The 23,595-nt window shown below is 34.9% G+C and overlaps 1 protein-coding gene across 1 annotated transcript; it reads left to right on the forward strand.

Moving 5' to 3' along the window:
- Positions 1-3,941: 3,941 nt before the first annotated feature.
- On the forward strand, positions 3,942-23,595 carry LOC149236713 (uncharacterized). The gene is made up of 5 exons (XM_089369010.1): positions 3,942-4,104; positions 4,193-4,274; positions 20,689-21,768; positions 22,482-22,740; positions 23,265-23,595. Exons 1-5 carry the CDS (start codon positions 3,942-3,944, stop codon positions 23,427-23,429), a joined length of 1,749 nt encoding a protein of 582 aa, XP_089225136.1. The 3' UTR covers positions 23,430-23,595.

A 23,595-nucleotide genomic window follows, 5' to 3' on the forward strand; every position in this document is an offset into this window, starting at 1 on the left:
CAAAAGGTACGTATTGCATCTTCATATTTAGAACCGGATCAACTTTTATGGTATAAAGGGCTTTGTTCTCATAAAGCACTTGTCACTTGGTCAATTTTCATAGAAGAAATGATAGCACATTATGAGGATACAAAGAGTAACACCTTCTTTAGCCAATTGATAAATCTCGAACAAAAGGGTTCAATGGTAGAGCACATTGAGGACTTCCAAAAATTGAATATAAGGGTAAATGATATTCCAGAGAAGAAAATGGTTGATGTCTTCATAGGGACTTTAAAGGATAACATTCAACACAAGGTTCATCTTTGGGAACCTAATTCATTGGAGAAGGCATTCAGGTTGGCAAGAAAAATTGAAAGCGAAATTATGGAAACAAGGAATCCCACCACTCACGACTATAATTATGGAAGTCTTTTTTCTCCTAGCTTTCCACAACCTACAAGGTTTACACCACAACAATTGGAAGAAAAAAGAGAAAAAGGGATTTGTTACAATTGTGATAGCAAATACACTAAAGGTCATAAGTGTGCTGAGAAGAAATTATTTTACATAGATTATGAAGAGGAGGAAGAAAATGATCAAGAAACATCAAAAGAAGAGGATATACACCAGGAAACCACCCTAGAGGAAGAAGAAATGAATCTGACCATATCTTGTAAAGCATTGGAAAGAATTACCACTCCTCAAACTCTCAAGATAGAAGGACATATCAATAAGAAAAAGGTTCAAGAAGTGAAAGATCATATTGAGAAAGAAGAAATGAATCTAACCATATCCTATAATGCATTGGTCGGAATTACCACTCCTCAGACTATCAATATAGAAGGACATATCAAGAAGAAAAATGTTCAAGAATTGAAAGATCACATCAAGCATCAAGAAATGAATTCGACCATATCTTGTAATGCATTGGAAGAAATTACCACTCCTCAAACTATCAAGATAGAAGGACGACATATCAAGAAGAAAAAGGTAATAGTGTTGATTGATTCGAGAAGTACCCATAATTTTATTCATTGTAAGATAGCCAAGGAATTGAATTGCTTCCTATATCTAGCACCAAAGTGTTAAGTAATGGTTACAAGTGGAGGAACCATAAATTTCTCTAGAAAGTGCCATAATATCAAGCTATCCATGGGATAATATGTATTGAATAGCCCAATGATTTCCATTCCAATGGGTGGTGCTGATGTTTTACTAGAGTCCAATGGCTACAATCTTTGGGTACGATAGCTTTTAATTTTCAAGAACTTTTCTTGAAATTTTTTTGGGAAGGAAAGGAAGTTGAATTGAGGGGTATCGAAGGGAAACCTTGAAAGATAATCAAATCTAACAGCATGACAAAGATTATAAATAAAGAACAATGGGGTGTAATTGCACAATTATGTTCACTAGAGGATCCCACATCGAAAACATGTATTTCTCCAAATCTCCAAAACGTTGTGGACAACCATTCCAAGGTATTTGAGACTCCCAAAGGCCTCCCACATATTTGTGATCATGATCATGCTATTCATTTGATTCCAGGAAGTGTTCCTCCAAACATCAGGCCTTATAGATATCCATATGCCCAAAGGAGTGGGAGCTCATTCAAAAGTTGCAAAAGATCCCAATTCAAATAGTATTGCGAGAACTTGACAAGGAAGGAAAAATCATATTGGAACCTGAAGCAGTCACAGAACCTAGAAATCGATAGCTACGAAATAGATCAATTTCAGAGTATCTCATCAAGTGGAAGAACTTACCGCTGAAGATTCCACATGGGAGGACAAGAATTTATACAGAAGCATCAAGAACTACTCAAGCGTTGAGAACAACACTTTTTGAAGGAGAGGGGCATGTTAGATCCCTATACTACTAGTGTAACCCCTTATTGTTATTAGTACAACCCCCTTATTATATTGTTGTGCCCATGTAGTCCCCATATTGTTATTATTGTGCCCCATAGAAGCCCACTATTGTTATTATTGTGCCCTTACATTATTATTGTTATGTCGACTCTGATTATATTATGACCCCTTAGACTCCTATACATAGAAAGGAGGTTTTATCATTTGTATCATCTACGAATTGTTCATTTGTGTAATGTAAAGGAGGTTGCCCCATCGAAGAGGCTTATTTCTAAGGCATTCATCTATCTTTTCTATCTTTTGTGAGTTGGTTTCATAACAGATATGCAAAGAAAAGCAGAGAAAGAGCAGACTACTCTAATAGCACTGATCCAAACTTAAATAGGAACGCAACAACTGACAGATATAATCATAAACACAGAGATGCAATAGAAAAATGTGTCATTTCATTAATAGAAAAATATTGAACTATGCTTACAAACAGAATGGAAATAATATAACTCGAGCGACGGTAGCTTATCTCTGAGAAGAGATGTGGCGGCTACATGTCTCTGAACTAAGTTACAATGAGGCTCAAGGGCCTTTTTATTATTGAACAATAAGAGAAAACCCTAAACAACCAAAACCCTAACCCTAGGAGATGTAACGCCAAGAGTTTATGGGCCCCGTTGGGGTTAGTTGGGCAACCAACTTCCCAGCATTGTAACTTGGTCATATTATCTTCATTTGGCGTGTATGATACCTCGTTGGAAAGACCTCTTTGAGGAATACAACAATCGATGTGATTTCTTTAGAAATCGCTAAGCAATTTTGCCAAAAAAAACGTCGTTTAGGGCCTCAAAACGACTCTGGAAGTTTAGGACCCCAAAAAATTGCCAAAATTAGTAAATGTGCTACAATTAAGGAAACTGAAAAATTGAAAGAAGCAATGGTGAGGGTCCAAGTGGAATAGGTGGGTGGCCACAAATATCCACCTGGATCACTTGTTGTCAAGAGATGTTTTAGTAAATCAAAACGATATTGATAGTTAGGTGTCCACTTAAAGGGCATACCCTTTTTCTGCAAGGAAGTCATAGGATAAGAAATTTTAGAGAACTTTTCTATGAAGCGACGATAATACCCAACCAATCCCATAAAGGACCAAATGTCTTCCACACTGGTGGGAACAGGCCATTCCATAAAGGTCTTGATTTTTTCAGGATCTACTGTTATTTCTTTTGAGGATATAATGTGTCCTAAGTATTGTATTTGATCCTTATAAAAATCACATTTGATGTACATAGTGTATAGACGATGTTCCGCAAAGTCTACAGGACTATACATAGGTGCTCTTGATGTTCTTCTAAGTTATTGAATAAATCATAATGCTGTCAATAAATACTAGAACAAATTTATCCAATTAAGGATGGAAAATACCATTCATTAAGCTCATAAATGTTGCAGGAGCAAGTAAGTCCACCACACACTCATAATGCCCATACCGAGTTTGTATGGGGAAACAATTTTAAATCTTAACAATTATTATGTATTGATTATTGCACCATGGAACATTTGGTGGGAGCTTATGCTTCTAGATCCAATGTTATATCATTCGATCTACCTTACTCAATTAGATTAAATTCAGTAGCAACAATTACAATTATTACCACCATATTGCTTTCCACGATGACTGTTGGGCATTAACCCATTGATCAGATTTTTTTTAGAGGGTTTGATTATTTATACTACTCGCATAGTCTTATGAAACTTGTGATGTTTAGTTTAACTTGAATTCCTGGTTAAGTGATTAACAACAATATTAATTTTTTGGCTTAGATCATGATTACGGATCTTTAATACCAGGTTTATGGTGATGACGTGTTGTGATGCCATCTGGCATTACCGCCACACCCTCTGGACACCGCATTGATGATTTTCCTTCCTCTCGGCTAGTTTAGATGTGAGTTAGTGCCAAGTTACTGGATTAACTTAATGTTTATGGATTTTCAAACTCACTTAAGGGTAACTCCCAATGTTGATTATGTGCATGAAGGTGACAATTGGTGGTCTGTTTCCCAAAGGAGGACAACCGGTGTCGATCCCACCATTAATATGGTAGGGTTTGGATATGACGATCTTGATGCTGGAAAACAGTTTAAGGGTAACAAACCAGTTTTATTTGTGGTTTCTCGAGTCATTCTCATGCCACAGTTTAGCTGCAGAGGCTCTACTCTAGTTGCAGGCTTTAGAGGGGCTGTTTTGCACTGCTCCAAAGGTATATACTAACCCACCAGATTACTACCTTATTCCTTTGACTAATGAGGCTCTTTACCAAACAAAACCTATCTTTTTCGTGGTTACAGATAGACTTTTCTTCAAGAGCGAGGGGAAGCGGCAGGAGGAAGACACCTCTGCACTCAAAATCTTAATTACTTGCTCAGATGGGTATGGAGGTTTGCTTATGGACTTCTTGTTTTGTTTATTGCTTGATCCATTACTTGTGAAAACCATTCTTCATCGTGCCATTTTTATAGGGCCACAAGTTGCAAGGGTCCAATCTAGGGTCAATTATTTTCAAGGTATCTTCACTACTCGAACTGTAACTAGGTTTTTAGTAGTTTTTGAGTTCTTATCTGGTGCTCACACACCTCTTGTGCTAGTTTTGCAGGTTCGAGCTCTACCCTTTCATCATTATGAGCTATCCTTCAAGAAATCACTCAAGTTTTCAAGGGACCTTTACCTAATTCCATGTTCTCCTTTATAGGTGCACATATTACCTCTCAAGCATTCTCGACTTCATAGAGTCGTTGTTTTGATGAGTTAGGCTTAAGGATTCAAATTTCCGTGTAAGGGTTTATTGAGCAGAACAGGTTTTGTCATCCAGAAAGGCATGTGAGTCATTTTATGAGTCTCAAGGGTTTCGACCTCGAGCACTGTATAATTGTGTTTAAGTTGGACTGTCTTATTTTCTGTTTGTCTCACGACAATGGATAATTTACCGCTTGTTGCACCTAGCAGTCCTGTATTATCTTGCTGAGTTTTTAAACGAGTGCTTATGAGACACAATTGGGTTCTCATATGGTTGAACATTGGTGGTTTTCTTAGCTATATTATTTTGTGTATATGATATATATATATATATATATCATGACACCCCCCTCCTAGGGTTTGGACATAATGAACTAGATGGGTACATTTCTAGTTATTATCAATAACAAATTTACTCAAAATTGGTTTTTTCTAAATTAGCAAGATATAAATATGTCTCTATAAATTTTTCCAGCAGCTCCATGTTTTCTTGTTTTGTGAAATGGGAAGAAGTTATATTTTAATTATGGTCCACATTCCACCGCTCACACCTAGCGAGGGTCTTGATGGGTTGTTGGGTTGCTAGCTCACGTCGACCGAACGAGAGACTAAACTGACCCTTGCTAGGTTCTGAACATAACCTGCTTTCCTTGGGTCATATTTAAGTGCCTTAACCAGTTAAGTCTCATTGTGTTTGTTTCCTCTGTCACGTATTCTTTTATCTGATAACCTACAAACTATGCTCTCTTTTTTTAAGAATTGTTGGGTGTGGAGCCTGATTATCTTCTTTATTAAGAGGTATGGCACATTGGACCCTAGTTCGTAATGGAGAGGCAACGCCACTCGTTTGTTCGCCTCTAGGGGTGACGATGATTTTTATGAGCCCCGCCCCCTTGGCAAGGGTTCGGGGGCAACTCTCCCAAAGCTAAAAATAGATGTAAATTTGCCTTGTAAAATATTGTAATTTCGTAGTCAATCTGAACCGTTCATTAGGTGGATGATCTGAGGGTAGAAGTTATGTTTAATTTAGGGTTTTTTGCCCTAGAAGGCAACCCCTTGCTATATATGAGGGAATTGTACTGTGGATACATAGATGTTTATTCTGAGCGAGAAAGAGAGAGGAGATTGTGTGAGAGCGAAGATGAAATTACATTGAATCAGCTGTAGGTTGTATCTCTTCATTTTGTTGGATAATAAAAGGAAGGACTGGTTGTTTCTCCATGGACGTAGCCCAATTTGGGTGAACCACATATATCTGTGTCTCTCTCTTGTTTTATGCATTTTCTGTGTTTGTGTTTCTGCAATATTTTATGTGTTCCATTCCTCTGTAATATATAATTTTCTAACAAGAACAACTTAAGTGTTCGTGAAGTTTGAGGGTTTCATTAATCTAACCCTTTTCTTTCAGACGCTTTTTGTGATTGTTTCAGTCTAATGAATCAATATTCGTTTATAACATTTTTCAATAATAATGTAAAGCCAATATTCAATTTTGGAAAGATTAACTTTCTTTATAAACCAACTGTAACAAATTCAACCACTTCTGTACAAAATGAAAACTTGTCTATTGTTCTAAAAAATACATTTATTCACACACAAAATTAACAAATAATTTTTTGCACACTATGACAACACACTTATATGTTAACTCAGTTAGGAAATCCAATGGTGAGTGCAGCACTCCACCCAACCATGAGAGCAGCTATTATGTTCATTGCTCTCCTTCGAGTACTCTACCTCTAGAATAGTAGAAAACATTGACCACTAGGGTCTTATTCACTGACATCAAGGTCCCAATCCAGCTAGGAATAATTAATTCAAGGTCTCCACTGGTTCATAGCCCAACTCAAGAGTCCCTTATTGGCGGTGTCCTTCCTGCAATTTCATTTCCTCTCTCTCTCTATCTTCGAGTGCTTCCAGCGTTTCTTTTGTTATGCTTTCCTCAACCCCTTTTCCCATTGAGATCTTGTTTTCTCTAGAGAGACAGAGAGAGAATGTAACTAACTACCTCTAACTATCTGGTACCTTACAAATCCAAATCTTAGTCCTCTCCCATAGATTCCTAACTTATTGGTGAATAAAATTTTAACAATTACCAAAACATTAACTTAACAAAAAAATCATTTCTTTTTTACTAGCGTTTACTAAATTTGAACAATAAAAATAAAAACAAATAAAATGTTTATTGTACCTTAAGGGTGTTACAGTGTTGCTTCTTTAGTTTCAAACTTGAATTCTAGCAAACAAAAAAATAACAATAACTTTGAAATTAATTATTTAATAAAATTTAATAAAATTCAAATATATTTTCATTATTTTACAGTTTCTGGGAGATCAGAGATGGAAACCTAGCCTGGTTTTGGGAGGATAACTGGCAGCAGGAGCCTAACCTATGTAGAGAAGAATTAGGCATTCTCAAGAATGACACTGACAATAAAGGGTTGTTCAGGGTATGTGACTTTAGGGATCAGACAAGGGACAAGGGCAAATGGATAACATGGAAGGACCTAGTATACAATGAAGAGACCTCTTTGAAGGCCCAGGCAGAAGCTCTTGCAGTGATCCTGGAACAGAAAAAGATTTTGACTTCAACGTCGTCTGACCAACTAAGATGGGGAAGAAACAACGAAGGCAATTTCAACCTCGAAGAATCCAAAAGAATTGCCACTGGGCTTGACTTTCCAAACCCTGATAAGATATAGAAGGACCTATGGCAAAACCCGCACTAGATGAAAATCAAACTGTTCGTGTGGTTGGTGCAACACAAAAAAGTACTGACTTGGGAAAATCTTAGAAAAAGAGGTTTAGTTGGTCCATCTAGATGCCAATTATGTGGTCTACAAGAAGAAACGATGGATCACCTACTCAACCTCTGCACATTCACCTCTACCTTGTGGAATTGGGTAGCTTCAATCTTTAGGCAAACTGGCAGGGACGAATACAACATCACTGGCACTTTGACGAATTGGAGGAAAGACTTCTTAGAAAATGAAATAGTCAACAAAGCTTAAACTCTGGTATCGGGTTTTTTGATCTGGGATTTATGGAAAGAACGCAATAATAGGATTTTCAAGAACAGAACTGACTCAACCCAGAGCATCATAGCTCAGATTTTAAGACAGCTCAAAGAAACTATGAGTACCCTTCTAAAGCAACCCCCCGAGAACCCTCCTCTAAACTAGGATGCTCATATTCTTTTGCATTTGGGTCTCCAGTCACCTGTCCCCCAAGGCATAAGCAAGATCGTAAGACATGCAACAACGGGGAAGGACTTCTGGCAAGCAACCGCCCCCTCATGGCTTTTTGAAATTTAATATAGATGAAGCCTCTAAGGGAAACCCTAGGGTTGCTGGTTATGGAGGAGTCATAAGAGATGAGTAGGGAAACATAAAATTCATCTTTCATAGTCATTTGGGGAATGCCACTAATAATATGGCGGAACTCATGGCCTTAGAGCAATGCCTAGAAATCTTGATTGAATCCAATTTACACAATACCATCATAGAGGCAGACTCTGAATTGACAATTAATTCGGTCAAAAAGATAGGCAACGACACAACACCAGAAAAAGTATCAAACCACTGGTGGTTATTGCAGGTCTATCAACGTATTCAATCCCACCTGAGAGCCCTAAGAACACTCAGTTTTGTTCATGTGCGCAAAACAATTAACAGGTTAGCGAATCATCTGGTGAATGAGGGAGTGCTCTATACAAGAGATAACATAAGCTATGTGTGGGAGTTGACACCCTCAAGGAATCTACGCAAGGATTGTCATAGACAGGCGATTGCAGACATGGAGTATTTTCAATTTATGAAAGATAAGCAGTAAATAGACCAATGGAGGCAATAGAAAGTGAACTAATAATAGGGAAGAAGCTAGGGGTAAACAGTGGGCAGGTTGACAGGCAGCCGACCATTGATGGTAGTGAGCACCAGCATCCTACGAATTTCGGGCAAATAGATGCACGAAGGATATCCCATAAAACGGACCCGAAATAATATAAATCGGTGGTTTAGGCGGATTTCGGGTCCGATTGGAAAAATAGCGAGTGAGCATGTTGCTGGTCCGAAATCAACTCTAGATCGTCGGATCAACGAGGGTCGAATCGCACGATAGTCGGGTCTTAAAGTTAATCGAGGACTAATCCACACAACAGACCCAGAATTTTATTGAAAGATGGTTTTAGTTTCTCATCGGATCCGAAAAGCTTTTAAGAAGTGGGCAAGTTGGTTCATCCAAAATCAGTTACAGACCGTCGGATCTTTGAGAACGGGATTGCTCGTTCATCGGGTTGCCAAGTCATTCACTGTTGCTTGTGGGCAGTAGGTTTTTGTGGGCCACAGGTTATGTGGGCCCTCGTCATTAAGGGCTGTCGGGTTCTTTATTACCCGAAGGTACCTTAGAACTTTTCAAATTTATCTTTCGGGTTAGGAAGGAAGGCAGGTTTGCTAGAGCAAAGCTTTGAGAATGAACAGTTCATTGGTGGTTGAAGCATTAATCCTTTTGCAGTTTTGTTTGAGTTAGGTATGGGGTTGTGTCAACCCAGCTGTCTGCTGAATGTTCATAGGGCTAGTGTTGTTGTTCTTGGCTCCGTTTAAAAAGTGTACATTATGTAATTTTTTCTTGATTAATGGAAGGCTCCACTCTTAGTGGATCAATTTTTTTTTCATTATTTTACAATATAATAATTAAAAATAATAATGAAAAAAACTCATTATATTATTTGGAAAATTAAAAAAAAATAAAAAATTAAAAGGGTGAATCATCTTATAATAAAATTTCAGTTTCACACCATTTAAAGAAAAATAATTAAAATATTTTGATAACGTACGCGATATATAATCTTGGTGAATGATCTTTATATATATAATTTATATAACTCATTTAATATAATGAGAAGGGATATATAATCTTAGGTTGAAGGCTTGATTATATATATAATTTTTATAATTTATTTAATATAATGATAAGGGAAAATAGTATTGTTTGAGAATCTAGTCATAATTATTTTGAAATTTTAAATAAGATATTTAAAATATAAAATTATAAATATTTTAAATATAAAATTTTAAATTTTAATTTTAATTAATATAAATATATTATAATATTTTGAAAATATTAATTTTTTTTATTATAAATCAATAATTTTAAATTATAATTATAATTTCGAATTTAAAAATATTTAACTTCTTATTTATTTATATATATAACTAAATAAAAATAAAAATTTAATAAGCAAGTATGATTATCCCGCATCCAAATAGGTTTCTCTCGAGTTGAGAGCTGTCGCTATAAGGTTATACGAGAATGTAATTGCCAAGCTAAAGAGCAATGAGGGGTGGTCGAAAGATATTAAGTGTAACATCGGAGTTAAACAAGGTTGTCCCCTCTCCCCTACCTTATTTGGCATTTACATCGATAAGCTCGAAGGCTATTTAGAGGAAGCAGGATGTGATGGCACGATCTTAGCTGGGATAGTCGTCATCCTTCTTCTTTATGCTGACGATATTGTTCTTTTGGCAAGGTGCCCATATGATCTTGATAAGCAACTCAGGCTTCTTAAGGATTTCTGCTCTACCATGGGTATGACTGTTAACACTGACAAAACAAAAGTTATGATTATCAAATCCAAGAAGGACACTTACGCTAATTTTATGTATGACAATAATAACTTGGAGGAAGTGTATTCTTACAAGCACCTAGGAATTGATATTCATCACAATCTCAATTGGAACCATAACATTGAGAAAAGGATTAATGGGGGGTGGAAAGCTTATTTTGGTCTTGAAAATAATTGTAAAATAGCAAACCTTGTAATGTGGGATAAAAAGAAGTTCCTCTTTGAAACTTTAGTCACTCCTGTTATCTTATATGGTTGTGAGGTTTGGGGTTGCAGCATCTCCAGAGAATAATGGAGAAAGATTGAGCAAATCCAGAAGCGTTTTATAACTTATAACCTGAAAATTAAAAGTAATACACCCTATCCTATTCTCCTTATAGAAGCAGGTATTTCCCCTGTTCAGAGCCTAGCTATGATTAGGTTTCTGTTGTACAAGCACAAACTCAATAACATAGACGATCATAGACTTCCTAAGCTAGCTTTAAATTCCAGCCAAAACCACCTAAGGCTCAATCGGGGGTGGCATAAAGACACAAGGGCCTAGTTAAACTATTGGGGGATCAACAAGAATGATGCATTGCAAAACATAAATAACATTAAAGATATTGTTACTTCTAAGTTCAAAGAAAAAATGTGGCGTGAGAAAGATTTAGCGGCTAAAAGAAAATTAAGTTATTATAAGAAGGTCATCAACCCCACCCTAGAAGATCAAAACTATCTCTCTATTTTAACTAGCTTAAAGAAGAAAATTAATATAGCAAATATTAGAACGAATTCTCATGAGCTCCATAGTGAAACAAGTCGTTGGGCAGTTCCTAAAACGCCATGGATGGAAAGGCTCTGCCATATATGTGAGAATAGGAACATCGAGGATGAAAACCACTTCCTCTTAGAGTGCCCAACGTACAACCACATTAGATCTCAGTGTCACAATCTTTGTTACAATACTGACCTTCCTAGCCTTTTACAATGTCAAAATTATAGTGAGCTCGGGAGGCTTCTCTCCAAGCTTTTTGAGCATACGAATAAAATCTTAAATCAAAATAAATCTTTTGTTTCTTTCGGTCTGATAGACCAATGTTTGGTCTTAGCGGACGTTAACCATCATCATCATCATCAATAAAACTAATATATAAATGTTTGTCATTGATATAAAGGTTATATTGTATTAAATTTTGTATACTAATGTTTATAATTATTATAAAATACTAAACAAATGAAATATGCAATTTTGTTGGTTATAAAAATATTTTCAAAAAATTATTGATGTATATGTTGATTATTTTTTTAAATGAAATTTAATTTTTGTATTTAGTGATTATAATGAATTAACAAAAGTTTTTCATAGAAATTACATACTAGAATTTTTAGCCTATATAATTTATAAAAAAATTAAATTAATAAAAAAATATTTTATTTAAATATTATTTTTTTTAAATATCCAATTTTATTTAATGAAATACAAAAAAAATCTTATAAACTAATTTTGGAAATATCATTTATATATGTTAATTTTCATTTTTTTTTTTTTTTTCCGATGAAATTTAACTATTCATCAAATGAATTGACAAAGATATTGTTTAATTTATGAGAAGTGTAAGGTTTATATTTCTCTTTAAAATGAAAAATGATATTGGAATTTATAAAAAAAAATTATGAAGGAATGAAAAGCAGATTATTATAAACAATACATAACATTAAATTAATTGATATTAAAATTTTAAAATAATTAAATTTTATAAATATATTTTATAATAATAATAATTTAATTTTTAAAAAATAATGGAATTAAATATTAAATTATTATACAAAATAAAAAATCTATTTTTATATAATAGTATAATTAATAAAATAAAAATTATATATATTAAAATAAAAATAAAAATTTATATTAAAAAATGAGAATAACAAATATCATTTTACACTTTCCAATAATTTATAAAAATGGTTTTTCATTTATGTCTTAAATATAGGAAAAATAAATACAAATCATAATAATAATTTATATTTAAAATAAATACAACTTATAATAATAATTTATATCTAAAATAAATACAACTTATAATACTAATTTATATCTACAATAAATAGAATTTATAATAATAATAATTTAATTTTAAAATAATAATAAAATTAAATATAAAATTTATTGGTAAAATAAAAATATCCTAAAATATAAATTACATATATTAAATATATATATATATATATAAATGAAAAACAATAACAAATATCATTCTACACTTTCCAATAACTTATAAAAAGTGGTTTTTCCTTAAATGTAGAAAAAGTAAATACAATTTACAATAATAAAATTAAATATTAAACTATAATCTAAAATCTATCTGTAAAATAGAAAATCTCTTTTTACATCTAATAATATAATTAAAAAGTAAAAATAAAGATAAAAAAGAAATATCATTCTACACTTTCCAATAACTTATAAAAAGTGGGTTTTTCCCTAACGTATTAAATCTAGGAAAAGTAAATAGTACACTTTTTCAAACTTTCATAAAAGGAATTGATTGTTTTAAAATCACCCTTCAATGTAAGGAATAAATTGTACAAATACCAAGAAAAAAAACCTATAAACAAACAGTCAAACTCCATAAAACACAATCATAAAATCGATACATATACATCAAATATGTTAGCATTAAAGCAATCCCCATGTTTGCCTAGGTTCTTAAAAAGCTTATTAAAATAGGTTCATGGTTATAGTGTTAAAGAGAATTTCATTTAATTTTTTCCTTGATAATGGGGGTGTTTTAGTGGTTGGTCAAGGGTATTAATATATGTGGAAAAGTAAAAAGCAAGGTAGTTTAGAGTAATAAATAAATAAAAATTAATGTTAATAATTTTATTTATTATTATTTATTTAATTTTAGTGTTAATAATTTTATTTATTTATTTTTGATAAATAGTGTTTAATAATAAGTTTTTAGTTAGATTTATTAAATTTTTTAATGTATTTAATTTTTTGAAAAATAAAATTAATAATTTGTTTATAGTGATATATTACGTTATTTTGTTAAGTTAGTCTATGTTATAAGGTTTATTAAATTTTAATTTTGAGGTTTTATGGATTAAAATTCATAATATTATGTCACAACTCAAGCTTGTGACTTATCTTGTAATTTCCATGTTCGTGATAATATTTTTGATATTGACTAAGTTGATTTTTCTTACTATTTTAGCGTATAATTTATTTTAAATTAATATATGTGTATATGTATATAGACGAAGTTAATGACGAACCTCATCCGAACCTCATCAAAAAATTTGAACTCAAACTGAACCTAATCTTTGTCGAACTCGAACTTGAACCTGAACCATGTGACATTGATGTCAGCGATCTTTCCTCACCTTCCTTTGCCAAAAAGAGTCATTTATGTAAAGAATCAGTCTTCCTTATATAAAACATATTGAAAAAATAAAAATAAAATAAAATAAAAATTTACAAATAGTTTTAATTTTTTCCAAAATAAAAATTTAATCATATATATATATATATATATATCATTTTAAAAAATGTTAACTTAAAATGAAATGAAATTTCAACATAAAAATATACCATTATAATAAAATAACTTATCTTTAACATTACACATAAAATTATCACAAATTAAAAATAATCTAGAAATTTTGACTTTAAAACTACCAATCATATTAGTGATACAGGGCAAAAGGACACTTATCACATCAACTTCAAAATTCACATCCTTGAACCTATGTTTAAATCACAAAACGTCTAATCACAGTAATACTTTATTCTATATAAACTCAATAATAATATTTAAATTAAATAAATTAAATTTGAGGTGTCTTCTAAGGCATACTCTAGCCTTAGTCCATAGAAAACCATCTTCTAAGCTCTGAAGAAATCCTGCTACATTGATTTTCAAATTAGAATTTCGAACCCCTGAGACCCAACTTCGAATTTCCTGTTCTATTGTGAATCCCGCTCTGATACCATGTAGAAATTAATGTGTAGATTCAAAACTACTCATCAAATTTACTAAATCACAAGACTTGAAGCTACTCTACTAATCTGTGGAAGTTAATTCACCATATAGAGCACAAATCATAAACATGAAAAATGAAACATCACACATGCATAAAGATTTATCTAGGGGAAAGCAACTGCTCAAAACCCCTTACTATATGTATTGGATTAATCAGAGAATAGAGATGAAATCCAACTCTTCCTCCTATTGCATGCACTATCTGTACACTTTGGAATAGTCTACAACTGATAGAACATTGCCTTGAAATCTCCATCTCAACTGGGTAACTCGCATTCTCTGTATGCATGAGCTAATTTAGGTTGATTGATTAGTTATTTGGATGATCACTAAGTGTGGTTGAAGCTCCACTTCCACAACTTGACCTTCCACTAGTTCCTCCAATAGTTAGAACTAGTTTAACTGTAGAAATTAATGTGTAGATTCAAAACTGCTCATGAAATTTACTAAATCACAAGACTTGAAGTTACTCTACTAATCTGCGGAAGTTAATTCACCATATAGAACACAAATCATAGACATGCAAAAGGAAACATCACACATGCACAAAGATTTATCTAGGGGAAAGCAATTGACTATTTGTATTGCATTAATCAGAGAAGAGAGATGAAATACATATGCTTTCTCAAGCTTGAGCACACCCTGTAAGTGTATAGTCTATCCCTCTACCTGATTGACTGACTCTGGCCAACACTTAGCCAATTTTCAAGCCCTCCAAGCTCTTATTTCCTTGCGTTGTTCCTTTGGGAATTAGACCCCTATTAATTAGGAAATCCCCTCACCTGGATTGCACAATTCTTCTAAAGTCTTCCTCTAGCTTCATGCACACTTCATAGTAGTCTACAACTAATAGTACATTGTCTTGAAATATCCATCTCAACTAGGTAACTTGAATTCTCTACATGCATGAGCTAATTTAGGCTGATTGATTAGTTATCCGGATGATCACTAAGTGTGGTTGAAGTTCCACTTCCACAACTTGACCTTCCACTAGTTCCTCCAATAGTTAGAACTAGTTTAACTGACCATAACTCAATTTAACTGAATTAAATTGCTACAACTGAAATTAACTCAACCTAGGATCCTAAAATTTAGGAACACACTGCACACAGCTGAACTTCATGTCCCTAGCTTGAATTAACTGAGCTAAACTCCTATTTTTTAGGAATCAACTCAAGCAAACTGAACCTCATCTCATTAACTCGAATTGAGTGTTCTTAACTGAGTGATAAGTGCTATGTCACCTCAGTTAACTCCTCCAAGTTGTCTGCTGATGTGGAAATTCAAATTTTCTCAATTTTAATTAAGGCAAAAAATCAAAATTGAGACTTTCTTGCTGCATTTTCAACACTCCCTCTCAGCAAGAAAGGGATTATCAACCACCCCTATCTTGCACCTGTGAAATGTGTTGCATGAAACCCCTCCCACTGTTGTTGTTGTAACTGCAACATATGCAACTGAGAAGCAGGTAAAAAACAAACATAATTAATTGTGTTTGCAGTTGTCTACTAGGTAAATTGTGCTCCTACTGACTCTACTACTGAGCCTCCTTATTTACTGTCAACACTCCTCAATATCTGAATAACACTGATCCTCCTGATACTGAATATTGTGGGCCCCTGTATCAAGGTAACGATCCATGAGGAAAATGCCTCAATGGACCCTGCACAAATATTTGCAACTCTTGGAGTAGGGATCTACATCGCTCCACCTCACTCCTGGAGGTATAACTGCATGTGCTCCCTCTGCCCACTTGGTTCGAACTCTCCCCCTGCTGGAGGTCTCTGCTTGAGTAGATTTCTCCATTCTTCCTCTTGTCTGTTCTCCATTTGTGGCTGATCCACAATTTCCCGAGGCTTCTTCTGAGACTGCATGTTGAGAGGTAAATCATGCTCCCTCTCAACCACAACATCTCTAGACTCTGCCTTGCTCCTCAAGGCTTTGCATGCATATTCTGCCTCAAGTGCATACATGTTCTTGACTTGAACCCTGATCTTCTTCACTTTTCCTGTGGCTATGTGTCTCGAGAAAGCCTTCCCTTTGCTGAATATCACATTGTAGCCACAATCTTCCAACACAGCTATAGAGACAAGATTCTTCTTTAGACCCGGAACAAACATCACATCCTTGAGTCTGAGAGGGGAGTTGGACTCCCTCTGAAAAGTAACGGTACAAATGTTGGTCACGCTATACCTTCCATCATCTCCCATATCGATGTGCATCTGGAGATCCTTCTCGTCCAAGTCATTGAAAAATGATTTGTTGCCCGTCACGTGGAATGAGGCACCATTGTCGAGATACCACGCACTACCCATTATCGTGCTTTCCATGCATGCAATGAGGGTAAAATCAAGTTTGAATTTTGAAGCCAAGGCTTCTCCCGTTGCTCCTCCTACGGTCTTCTTGCTTGCCTTTTTCTGTGGACATTTCGTGGCATAGTGCCCAACTTCATGATAGTGAAAGCACTTGATTTTGGATAAGTCTTTCTACTTTCCCTCTTGCATGGAATGAGCCTCACCTTGGGACTTCTTCCCTTGGCCTTCTTTCCCTTTCTGACGAATGTAAATTCCTCTTCCTCTTATTTGGATGAGGTCCCATCTCTGTTGCTCTGCCTTATTTCTTCCTGCACTAGATCAGATCATAACCACTCCTAGCTTGGTAGTTTCTCTCTATCATTTACTGAATCTTGGTAACTATGCCAACTCTTGGGAAGGCCCAAGAGGGCTAGAGCTACCAAATATTCTTTAGGGACAGTAACACCAACCCCGCCAAGTTCATCATGACATTGTGTAAACCTGCTCAAGCACTGCAGAATTGTTTCATTCTTTTGCATCTTAATACTTCAAAGTTTATCCTTGATTGTCACCTTCCTGTGGTCACTACTATTCTCGATTTTTTTTTTCATGCTTTCCACATCACGAACGAAGTTTATTTTCCATGGAGATTCGAGACAATATGATCTCGTACTCCCTCCAAGATGATTCTCCTCGCCTTGGCCACATCTTTCTTCCACTGAGCAAGGTTTTGGCCATCAGATGCTTGACGTTTTGCAACATCTGTCTTGATGTATTTTAGAAACCCATTGTCATCCAATACTGCCTTCATGTTGTCCTTCCATGCAAATACATTTGAGGTGCCTTCTAACGCATACTCTAGCCCTAGTCCATTGAAAGCCATCTTCTCAACTATGAATAAATCCTGCTACATTGATCTTCAAATTCGAACCCCTGAGACCCAACTTTGAATTTCCTGCTCTAATTCTGAATTAACTTCCACAATGTAGTAGAGTAGCTTCAAGTCTTGTGATTTAGTAAATTTCATGAGCATTTCGAAAATGCAGCAAGAAAAGTGTCAATTTTGATTTTGCCTTAATCAAATTGAGGAAATTTAAAATTCCACATCAGTGGACAACTTGGAGGAGTTAACTGAGGTGACATGGCTCTTGTCACTCAGTTGAGAACACTCAATTCGAGTTAATGATTTGAAGTTCAGTTTGTTTGAGTTGATTCCTAAAAAATAGGAGTTTCGCTCAATTAATTCGAGTTAGGGGCATGAAATTCAGTTGTGTGCTATGATTCCTAAAAAATAGGAGTCTAGCTCAATTAATTCGAGTTAGGGGCATGAAATTCAGTTGTGTGCAATGATTCCTAAATTTTAGGAGCCTAGGTTGAGCTAATTTTAGTTGTAGAAATTTAATGAAATTTAATTAAGTTAAATTGAGTTACGGTCAATAAACTAGTTCTAACTGTTGGAGGAAATAATGGAAAGTCAAGTTGTGGAAGTGGAACTTCAACCACAATAGTGATCAACCAATTAACATCAATGAACCTAAATTAGCTCATGCATGCAGAGAATTTGAGTTACCCAATTGAGATGGGGATTCCAAGGTAGTGTACTATAAGTTGTAGACTATTCCAATGTGTACAAGTGGTGCATGCAGTAAGAGGAATGACCTAAAAGAATTGTGCAATTCAATAGTGGGAATTTCCTAAATAATAGGGGCTAATTTCATCAAGGAACAAGCAAGGAAATAAGAGCTTGGAGGGCTTGAAAATTGGCAAAGTGTTGGCGAGAGTCAGTCAGTCAGGTAGAGGGATAGACTATACATTTGCAGGGTGTGCTCAAGCTTGAGCAAGCATATGTATTTCATCTCTATTCTCTGATTAATGCAATACATGTAGGAAGGGGTTTTGAGCAATTGCTTCCCCCTAAACAAATCTACATGCATGTGTTGTTTCCTTTTGCATGTCTATGATTTATGTTCTAGACAGTGAATTAACTTCCACATATCAGTGAAGTAACTTGACCTCTTATGATTTAGTAAATTTCATGAACAATTTCGAATCTTCACATTAATTTCTAAACACTCATTATATCAACTTCAAAATTCACATTTTTAAATCCATATTTAAATTACAAAACCTTTAGTCATAATAATACTTTATTCTATATAAAACTCAATAATAATTTTTAAATTAAATGAAATAATATCTACATTAACAAAACTGCGTTATAAGAAATGCTTTCTTTTAAATATAATTCAAAATTCGTTTTTGGGATATTTTTAAAATAAAATATAATTTTACAAAAATTAAAATATAATTTTAAAAACATTTTTATTTTTATAAACTTTGCTATAAGTAATGCTTTCTTTTAAATATAATTCAAAATTAAGTTTTTGATATTTTCAAAATAAAATATAATTTTACAAAAATTATAATATACTTTATATATAAAATTATTATTTTTATAAGTAATGCTTTCTTTTAAATATAATTCAAAATTGATTTTTTTTTGATATTTTTAAAAATAAAATATAATTTTACTAAAATTATAATATAATTTATATACAATTATTATTTTTATAATTAAAATATATTTTAATTTAAATATCATGTGAAGTAAATTATTTATTTTATAAATAAAAAAATTTCATTGATTTAATTTAACCATAATCTTAAAATTAAATAATTATTAATATAATTAATTTGGTTAAATAATCTATTTTTATGATCCATAATAAAATAATTGTCATCTATAATGGAAATAAATATCTTTTGGATTAATTACATTTTTAGGATGTGATTCATCTTCAGGCATCTTTTTGAAGCATCTTGTCCTAAAAATGAACCACATTAATTAGTTCGAAACTTCAACCCAATCCTAAAAATATAATTAATCCAAAAAAAACATTTATCATAATTAATTTTATAAAATTTAATTTAAATTAAAAAAAAGTCCATGATTTCCACTCTACAAATATCTGTCAACATGTGAGTAAATGCTCTTAGGGTGGGCTAGAAGGGGGAACCCTAGGTTAAGTTGTTGACCAACTCTCTACATATATTCTCTAATATCAACATAGGGTTTATCAGGAAAATTAGAAAAGGGGTATATAAGACATTATAAAACTAAAATGAAAATATTTAGGGAATAAAATGCTTTTTTTTTTTATTATTATTATTATTTTTGAACAACTCATATTATAGTCCAATTAATAATTCCGTTTAAATTTTTCAGAAGTCAGTCTGTGAGGGTTGGTCAACAGCCTTAAAAAAGGGCCCTGTTGCGGCCGCGGGATACAACACGGGCCGTCCGATTAGACTCTAACGGTTCAAAATAGTCCGACAAGCACCGCACGATCAGGATCTAAACGTCGTGATCCTCCAGACGGAATCCGTCGGATTTAAGAACAAAATGCGACCGTCAGTCACCGTTGGTATCTAGCAGCGGCGACGCGGCACGCCCGCAGTTTTGGCGGCAATCTGACGGATCAGAAATCTTACACGCGTTAACAAGAAGGACCGTTAGATCTGGATTCGACGGCTAGAGTTGAATCAGGCAGGGGCCTGGGACGGAAAAACCGGGGCAGGATCATTTAATTATGCGTGGTGTGTTTTTCTGCTTTTCTTCTAAGTAGATAGATTATAGCAAAGTTCCGCTAAATATGGGGAAAACTTCAGGGGAAACCAGAGAGAAACCTGAGCTTCAACGGGATGAATGCTGAGTGGGAGTAGTGGGAAATAAAAGATAATAGATACAGTATCTACACTGGGGATATACAATTTTTATATGCCCATAAAGCTGTGCAGGGACCCATGAGATGGTGGGGCTTGAAAAAGGCTGACCTCACCTTAGAAAAGCTCTCAGTGCTTGCTTGCTTGCCTGCTTCTGATGCCTGAAAAGAGTCCCACTGAGGATGAATTTCAAATATTTTTGGGGGAATTGAAAGGTCCATTTTCTGTAAACAAAGGGGTGCTTAATTGTTTTTTGGCTTTTTCTACTCGTTGGATTGAGCTTTTCACAGTTGGTTTTGCAAAGTAGTAGAATGATCCCCAAAATGGTTTTGAGTGGAAAAATCATTACAGGGAGGAAGAGTAGGAGATTTTCTTTTTTTTTGCAGGGATGAATGCTTTTTCAAGGGAGGAGTATCAGAGAAAACAGAAAGAATCATTAAGAGGGTTTTGCAGTCTGGGATTAGCCATAACCAGCAGCTTGCCATGGCGAATCACATCAAAGCTGCGCCTTCCAAGTTAACAAGGACACCCAGTTCGCTTTTACGCTCGCGCACTATCAAATCCGGGATCGACAACTTCTCTTCCCTTGAGGAAGCGAATAACGGTGAAGACTACTCGAAAACCACCAAATGGCCCAGGAGGGGATCGGATACGCAGACAAACAACTGGAGAAAACCAGCTGGATTTAGGTTTCAGCTCCTGCTTCCCCCAGTGGTGGTGGTTTCGGTTCCCTGCATCTGGTTTTATATGAGGCCAGTGCAAAACCACAGTTGGGATTCAAATTTTGCATGGCACGATCTTGTTCTAGGTCTATTTTTCGATTCCTTCTCTGCCCTCGTTTTTGTGACTGCAGTTGTAATTTCATTGAAAATCGCTTTCCCTGAATTGAGGCTTGGGTTTAGGCTGCCTTCCATGAGGTTGGTCAGGGGTTCGACCCTGGGCCAGAGTTGGGGTTGCTTGGCTGTTTCATGGGTGAAGCCATTGGGTGTCTTTGCATTCTTGGGTGATGAGAATCACAGGGGAAGAATTAAAGGAAATCCCTCTGTGACATGGACCATTGGCTCCAAGCCCAAGTGTGAAAAAAGCAACAAGAATTTGAAGGAAGGGGTTGAGGTGTACAGCAATGGGGATGTGTACGAGGGGGAGTTCTATCAGGGGAAATGCTCAGGAAGTGGTGTTTATTATTATTATGTCAATGGAAGATATGAGGGTGATTGGGTTAATGGCAAGTATGATGGCCATGGTGTTGAGACTTGGGCTCGTGGTAGCCGTTACCGGGGCCAATACAGGGAGGGCCTGAGGCATGGATATGGTGTTTATATATTTTACACAGGGGATATGTATGCAGGGGAATGGCATAATGGGCAGAGCCATGGGTATGGTGTGCAGACTTGTGAAGATGGAAGCCGGTATGTTGGAGAGTTTAAATGTGGGGTTAAGCATGGACTAGGGTACTACCACTTCAGGTATGTTTTTATGGTTGCATAATGAATTCTTGTTTTAGAAATTTATCTTTTCTATGTTTTGGGGTTCAGCTGAATTGGTTTTCCCTTGAATTTCTTGCATTAAGATGAAGTAGGCTTACCATTAGCATCATTCAATGATCAGAAAGTTTTAAGAAAATATGTTAAGATAGAGAACATGAATGCCATCTTCCTGAGTTCGTTCCCAAATGATGGTTTAAAAACTGTGCTAAGCATCACACTCACATGGAGCAGTTCTTCTGCTATTTTCTTCAATGTGATATGAACACTAGTTGCTACTGTTTGGGTTCACTCGTGTTAAATTCTTGGTTTCATTGTATTTGACAGAGATAGTGTGGGCTGGCCTTATTTTTTAAGCTTTATAATCTGTTCTACTCTCATTTGATCTTGGCTGACAAGTCAATGTTTCAGTGGATTTTATGTTATCCTTGACCGAGTATATTGGTTTAAGCATCCACTCCACAGGAACTGAAACTAGCATCCCAGAAGGGGATGCTAAACTCGATGCTGGTCATCATGCTCCTTTTTTTTCAATTATTTCATATTGATGCTTGTTGATCTGTAAAAACTTATATTAACCTTCTTAGAACTAGAAGGCACTGGTAGATGTTTTCTGTAATTTTCTGGTTGTAAAATTGGAGCTGATAAATTTTGATCTTCCCTAAAAGTACTAAAAAAATCTTGTTTGGATGCAGAAATGGAGATACATATGCAGGGGAGTATTTTGCAGACAAAATGCATGGCTTTGGAGTTTATAACTTTGCCAATGGGCATAGATATGAAGGAGCATGGCATGAGGGGAAAAAGCAAGGTCTTGGAATGTATACATTTAGGAATAGTGAAACACAATCTGGACACTGGCATTGTGGTGTGCTACAGACTCCCAGTACTCATAATTTTCAATCAGGATTAACCAAGGGGGTGAGCCATGCGAAAGTCCTGCATGCAGTGCAGGTATACAAATGTTTGGTCAAGATTAGTACTAGCAAAATGCATGTCTGGTTTTGTATGTATGGGCTTGAATTTACCTTCAAATATGAGCTTTTTGGAATGCTTTGTATGTGGATGTTTCCTAAGGTCATTTTTGAGGTTAAATTTTTGAGTAGTTTAACAAGTAGACAAACTCAACTCCTTTCCAGTGTAAATTCCTTCCTATATCTGGTATATCTGGTATGAACTTCTTGTAAGTTATAGTTCCACCTTATTGATGGGAATTTTGACCATGGAAGTTTGCCCTCAAGGATTTTTCCCTGTACAAGATTGACTTATATTGCCAAATTTCGAAAAAAGAGTGAGTAGGCAGAGCTTTACCTCTCTGGAAAGAGCTTTACCTCTCCGGAAATAAATAAACTCGTTGAAGTCATTGAGTTGTCCACTTATTAACTCACTCCCTTAGTTTGTAGAAAAGAGATCTGTTTCTAACCACTGAGGATTGCAGACCTAAGAAATTGTCTAACTTGGGTTTTTGTTGTGTTCAGGAGGCAAGACATGCGGCAGCAAAAGCATTTGAAGTGCCAAGAGTTGATGAAAGGGTCAACAAAGCTGTTGCAGCTGCCACCAAAGCAGCCACTGCAGCAAGAGTTGCAGCAGTGAAAGCTGTTCAAAAGAGACTGCATAAAGATGTCCCTCTCGTGGATGTCTGAATACTTGACTTCTATGAACAAAAAATGGCAATTGAATTTGCTAACATACTAAATTTCTGCTAGGAGATAGGAGTTTGGGTTCTTAACTTTGATGCAGCATACTTCCCCATAAACAAGAAAAAATGTCTGCTTATTAGAGGCATTTTCATAAAATGGGATAAAACCA

This window comes from Pinus tabuliformis, chromosome 8, assembly GCF_031772625.1.
Source record: "Pinus tabuliformis cultivar Carrire ecotype Pingquan chromosome 8, CPIR1, whole genome shotgun sequence".
Lineage (NCBI taxonomy): Eukaryota > Viridiplantae > Streptophyta > Pinopsida > Pinales > Pinaceae > Pinus > Pinus tabuliformis.

What these genes read in the sequence shown, in the direction of transcription:
- LOC149236713 (XM_089369010.1), top strand. Translation starts at nt 3,942, where the DNA reads ATGGTAGGGTTTGGATATGACGATCTTGATGCTGGAAAACAGTTTAAG. An exon ending in TGTTTTGCACTGCTCCAAAG is followed by an intron (nt 4,105 to 4,192) that starts GTATATACTAAC and finishes TCGTGGTTACAG; the next exon opens with ATAGACTTTTCTTCAAGAGC. An exon ending in AAGTCCTGCATGCAGTGCAG is followed by an intron (nt 22,741 to 23,264) that starts GTATACAAATGT and finishes TGTTGTGTTCAG; the next exon opens with GAGGCAAGACATGCGGCAGC.